Here is a 6,372-nt window from a genome sequence, read left to right on the forward strand (position 1 = left end):
ATCCTCCCACACTCTCTGCTAAAAGAGACACTCTTTGCTAAAAGCGCAAGCAGCTAGCACCGAGGCCATTGGCTTAATTACTTGAGGATAACCATCATAAGTTTCGGTATGATCAATCCTGCTAAGATTTTCTGCCCTCATGTCCACTTCGATGTTTATTCTTTCCATTCCTACTGCTCTTCCGTCTGCATCGCCAACACCTTGATAGCATCTGTAGAAAGTGTGTTGAACAGGGATGCGAAGGCAATGGGTTTTGGTGGTTCGACTCCAGATTAGGCCAACTGATCATCGATTGAAATCTGATTATCTTCTGTTTCAAAAGCACTAGAACATACCTCTTCCATTGGTTGATCGCACGAAATATCTGATCTTTGAGAATGCTCATCAGGTCGGCAAGCATTCGAAGCACCCTCCAGCTTGATGATCTACAAAATATAACCCGGGTTTGAAAGGTCTTTGGTACTCCATTCTGGTTCTGCCCGGCTTACTACTGCACTGGCAAACTGCGCGGAAAAGAATTGGTGTGAATCTTGAGAATTAGGCATGGGGACCTGCTGCATGTCTCTCGCAAACTTGCTGCTTCTGGGGACCTGCAAACTGCCTGTGTGGAGAAGTTCGAAGTGTTTCTGAGCACATCTTGGAACTGTGCACGCTAAGAGTGGTCGTGTGTGGTCATTAATGTGTCACACCACAAGCCGTTAATCACAATTCTACCAAGAGTCATTGAGAAATTGCTTTTGCTCGGTTCAAGAAGAGAGATACTTAACCATTGCACCCATTCCTTGTAGGAGCAGACTTGCTCCGATTCATGTGCATGATTACGACTCATATCGATATTCTGCTGCTCCAGCGCTTCAATGTAAGAAGGAGGGCCACTGTTGTAACCCAAGTGGATGAAGTGCCATTGTTGTAACCCAAGTGGATGAACTGCTGTACTTGTTTCATGGCGGCGTTTTTACTTTAATTACTTTAATCAGATAGGGGGAAAAGAGCCAAGTAATGAGGAAGAAATTATGGCGTTTTGAGCTCTCATCCCCTCTTTTCGAGCCCATTTTCACGCGCACACACTCTCATTCAGGCTCTCTCTCGCCCTCTTGCCTGCTCGTTTTCCATTTTGAAACACCTTGCATTCGTCTCTGTCTCTTTGATCTCTCTCAAGAAGCATTGCTGCTCACCGTCGTGCCTGTGCTCTGTAGCATTGACGCTGCCACGCCCTGCTAATGATGACGACTTTGGCCGGTATCATCACCTGCTAAAGCTGCAAACTGTAGTGGCCGTAGTGCTGATGTTGCATGAAGTGAACAGGAGCGGAAAATTCAGTTGATCAGATGCAGCGAGCACGGTAGCAACCTACCAACACCGCGAGTAGTCCCCCTTCACCACTGCTTAGTACTGCGATCATCCGCCACATCCAACTATCGGCTTGCATTGTTTGCTGCCGTTGTGCAATACCACTGTAGACACTGCTGCGGACCCGCCAACACCACCACCACCGCCTTAGGTACTCTCCTCAAACGCCCCCTGCTCCGCCACTCCTTTCGGCTGCCGATCATCTCTACATTAAACCGGACGACCTCAACAACAGAAAAAAAGCTTTTCATGGCGCTGCTTTTGTTTGCATGCTATTTTTGCACGCGATGTGTTGCTTCTTTTTTTAATTCGGTGAATTGTGCATGTGCCACGTGGTGTCATGTGGTCTCTTTGTCAAAGAGGTGAAAAGAGCCTTTGGCTCACAAAGTAATAATAAGCTAAAAATTGTACACCTGTGGCAATAGCAGCAGAGAGGGGGCGATAGGACGATGTGCCGATGTTTTGGAGAAGGTAAGAACTTATGTTTTTGCACGTGCGCGCGAGGCACACGTACTCGGTTCGGTTTCTACCACTGGATTCGAGCTCACAGAGCAGCACAAAGAAAGCAGCAATATCCGCTACCCAAGCAAACATGGAACAGAAGAGAATGGGTCTTTTGTTTGTGAGCTCACTAAAAGACTGTGCGAAGAAGAAGGATTTGTACCAAGGCACTAGGATACACGCTCGTATTCGCGATAGTGGGTTGCTTGAAAAGAACACATACGTAGGCAACACGTTAGTCAGTATGTATGTCAAGTGCGGTGCACTTGCTATAGCACAACAAGTCCTTGATGAGCTTCCTGTGCGGAATGTTGTCTCTTGGAGTGCATTGATTGCGGGATATGTCCAACAGGGGCAGGGGCAGGAAGCTTTGGGTTGTTTTCAGCAGATGCAAAGAGAGGGCATCTCTCCAGATGCAATCACCTACACTTCAATCTTGAAGGCATGTGGCATTACGCAAGATGCTGATATGGGCAGAAGAATTCACAATGATATTGTTAGTCAGGGGCTGTTGAAAGAAAACATCGTGCTTGGCACTGCCTTGGTCGACATGTATGCTAAATGTGGTGTACTTCCAAAAGCACAAAAGGTGCTTGAAAAGCTTCCGGTCCGCGATGTTGTCTCTTGGAATGCACTGATTGCGGGATTTTCCCAACATGGGCAGGGCCAAGAAGCTCTGGGCTGTTTTCAGCGGATGCGAAGTGAAGGCCTCTCTCCAAATGCAATCACATACACTTGCATTTTGAAGGCATGTGGCACTATGAATGATGCTGATATGGGCCAAAAAATTCATGACGATATTGTTAGTCAGGGGCTGTTGAATAAAAACGTAGTGCTTGGCAATGCCTTGGTTGACATGTATGTCAAATGTGGTGTACTTAAGAAAGCACAAAAGGTGCTTGCAGAGCTGCCTGTTAGGAATGTGGTCTCTTGGAGTGCACTGATTGCGGGATATGCCCAACAGGGACAGGGCCACGAAGCTTTGGGCTGTTTTCAGCGAATGCGAAACGAGGGCATCTCTCCAAATGCATTTACATACGCTTGCATTTTGAAGGCATGTGGCACTATGCAAGACTCTGAGATGGGCCAAAAAATTCATGATGATATTATCAATCAAGGGCTGTTGAAAAAAAATGTTGTGCTTGGCAATGCCTTGGTTGACATGTATGCCAAATGTGGTAGACTTCAGAAAGCACAAAAAGTGCTTGAGGAGCTTCCTGTCCGGAATGTTGTCTCTTGGAGTGCATTGATTGCGGGATATGCCCAACAGGGGCAGGGCCAGGAAGCTCTGGGCTGTTTTCAACTGATGCGAAGCGAGGGCGTCTCTCCAGATGCAATCACCTATGCTTGCATCTTGAAGGCATGTGCCACTTCACAAGATGTCGATATGGGCAAAAGAATTCATGATGATATTGTTAGTCAGGGGCTGGTGAAAAAAAACGTCGTGCTTGGGACTGCCTTGGTTGACATGTATGCCAAATGTGGTGTGCTTCATAAAGCACAAAAAGTGCTTGAGGAGCTTCCTTTCCGGAATGTTGACTGTTGGAACGCACTAATTGGGGGATATGCTCAACAGGGGCAGGGCCAGGAAGCTCTGGGCTGTTTTCAGCAGATGGAAAGCGAGGACATCTCTCCAGATGCAATCACCTACGCTTGCATCTTGAAGGCATGTGGCATTACACAAGACACTGATATGGGCAAAAGAATTCACGATGATATTGATAGTCAGGGGCTGTTGAAAAAAAACGTCGTGCTTGGCAGTGCCTTGGTCGACATGTATGCCAAATGTGGTGCACTTCAGAAAGCACAAAATGTTCTTGAGGAGCTGCCTATCCGGAATGTCAGCTCTTGGAGTGCACTGATTTCGGGATATGCCCAACAGGGGCAGGGCCAGGAAGCTTTGGGCTGTTTTCAGCAGATGCAAAGAGAGGGCATCTCTCCAAATGAAGTCACCTACACTTGCATCTTGCAGGCATGTGGTACTACGCAAGACGCTGATATGGGCAAAAGAATTCACGATGATATTGCTAGTCAGGGGCTGTTGAAAAAAAATGTCGTGCTTGGCAGTGCCTTGGTCGACATGTATGCCAAATGTGGTGTACTTCATAAAGCACAAGAAGTGCTTGAGGAGCTGCCTGTCAGGAATGTCGTCTCTTGGAGTGCGCTGATTGCAGGATATGCGCAAAAGGGGCTGGGCCAGGAAGCTCTGGGGTGTTTTCAGCAGATGCAAAGAGAGGGCATCTCTCCAAATGCAATCACTTACACTTGCATCTTGAAGGCGTGTTGCACTACACAAGATGCTGATATGGGCCAAAAAATTCACGATAATATTGTTAGTCAGGGGCTGTTGAAAAAAAGCACCGAGCTTGGCACTGCCTTGGTCGACATGTATGCCAGCTGTGGTGTACTTCAGAAAGCACAAAAAGTGCTTGAGGACCTTCCTGTCAGGGATGTCGACTCCTGGAACGCACTGATTGCAGGATATGCGGAACAGGGGCAGGGCCATAAAGCTCTGGGCTGTTTTCATCGGATGCGAAGTGAGGGCATCTCTCCAGATGAAATCACCTATGCTTTGGTCGTGAAGGCTATGAGTACATCTTGAAGGGATGTGGCACTATGCAAGACGCTGACATGGGCAAAAAGATGCAATAACCTATGCTTTGGTCTTGAAGGCTATGCTTACATCTTGAAGGGATGTGGACATACGACACCGACAGGGTCAAAAAAGTTTCGATGAGATTCTTAGTCAGAAGTTGTCGACAGTGTTTGGCTATTCAAAAAGCAGAAATTTGGAATGTTTTGAGATCAGAAGAGAGGATTCTTGCGGAGAGAGAAATAGCCTTGACCATTGTGTAGAGCTCTCAGAAATATGGAGCACATTGCGGAGAAAAAGAAGAGCGCCCATTAGCCAGCATGCTATTGTTATGGGCGAGGAAAGCTGCCTTATTGATTGATGATCGATGCGTGTGTTGTCAATTGATTTGTTGTATATACGGGGCAATACATTCAGACGGTGCACACATTCACGCATGTCCTCATCGAATGCTTGCTAACTGAAAACCCTTCTGGCATACATGCTCCTCCCAACGCCTGAGCGTGTTACCTGGATATGACCTCGTGGCAGTAAATCTGAAAAAACTGCAAGTTGCAGCAGCATGAAGTTTCAATGTGCAAAGCTCATAGGCCGCATGCCATTGCCAAGTGCTTCCTGTTGTTGAGAAGTTCGGGGTACAGCCGGGGCCTCTGATTATGAGAGTTCGCGAGGCTTGAATGATAACACACTCAACTTACTCAAAAGAGTCAAATAAAGAAGAACAACTTCAGACTAGCCATGAAATCTTCAGTCATACTCAAGCCCAAAAACAACTCAAAACCCGTCTGTTTCATAATCACATTAGCCTTGCCTCCAATTTCAGTGATACAGTGCTAGTTTGCTTGTTGAAAACCTTACCTGTCTCCCCTAATACTTCATCAAGACAATTTAATGGATGCTTAAGCGCCTCCATAGACAGGCCCTCACACTTATTCAAAGAGAGAAGCCCCTAATTACCATCCTCACTCACACACCAAACAAAGACGCAGCAGGGCAGGGAGGGGCAGGACTGCACTAGTGTACCATGAAGAAACCTTGTGTTCTCTTTCTCGAGGGTGAAAGTGTGATCTTCAGCCATACGCAAGTACTCTCCTTGCTTAGAATCATAGTGCTGTGAGCGCCATTTAGAGTCATTTTTATCTAAAATGGGTAGTTTTATTGTCAATTCTGTGTATTTCTTACCCATTGTGAGCACGAAAAGTCCAACCAAATTGAGAAAAATCCTCAAATTTGTCAAAAAACTCCTGTGAGCTAAAAAATTGTCATGAATATCATTTTTTCGCTTGTTTCCACACTAGCTAAAATGGGTGCAGTAGCTAGAGCGACCTTAAGTGCATCAAAGTTTTGATGTTGAGCTTTTCTTTAATGAAATACTTTGCGCTTGGCTTTCAATTGTTCCATCATAGGAAGAATAATTCTAGCATTGTTTTTATACCTACGATAAAAACATGCAAATCCCAAGAAAATTTGGAGTCCTAAATTTTTTGGAGAAGTCCATTTACAGATAGCATCCACTTTGGATTGATCCATATGCACGCTTGCAACAAATATTATATGCTCTATATAGTGAATTTTTTCTTTCAGAAAATCACTCTTGGATTCCTTAACATATAATTTGTGGTGGCTTGGAAGATCGAACACATGTTTCAAGTGTTGTAAGTGCTCTTTCTTAGATGCATTGTACACTAAAATGTCATCGAAAAAAATAATGATAAATTTGCGTAAGTATGAATTCAAGACACTGTCCATGAGCGTCACAAACGTAGCTGGCATATTGGTTAAATCAAAATGCATAACCAAAATTTATGATGTCCGAACCTTGTTCAAAAATTGGTTTTCGGTTTATCGGCAAGTCTAATTTTCACTTGATGATACCGTGATTGTAGAGCTTTTTTCATAAAAATATAGGCATGGGGAATTTTATCAAA

At 45.2% G+C, this 6,372-nt stretch overlaps 1 protein-coding gene across 1 annotated transcript; it reads left to right on the forward strand.

The window, feature by feature from the left end:
* The first annotated feature begins 1,766 nt into the window (after nt 1-1,766).
* LOC147461371 (pentatricopeptide repeat-containing protein At4g18520, chloroplastic-like) lies at nt 1,767-5,577 on the forward strand. The gene has a single exon (XM_086508943.1). It carries the CDS (start codon nt 1,832-1,834, stop codon nt 4,451-4,453), a length of 2,622 nt encoding a protein of 873 aa, XP_086365069.1. The 5' UTR covers nt 1,767-1,831; the 3' UTR covers nt 4,454-5,577.
* Nucleotides 5,578-6,372: the final 795 nt, after the last annotated feature.

The sequence above is a fragment of the Adiantum capillus-veneris genome, chromosome 3 (assembly GCF_014529385.1).
Source record: "Adiantum capillus-veneris isolate H3 chromosome 3, ASM1452938v2, whole genome shotgun sequence".
Taxonomy (NCBI): domain Eukaryota; kingdom Viridiplantae; phylum Streptophyta; class Polypodiopsida; order Polypodiales; family Pteridaceae; genus Adiantum; species Adiantum capillus-veneris.

Excerpts from the sequence above, each read along its gene's own strand:
- LOC147461371 (XM_086508943.1), top strand. The coding sequence starts at position 1,832 with ATGTTTTTGCACGTGCGCGCGAGGCACACGTACTCGGTTCGGTTTCTA.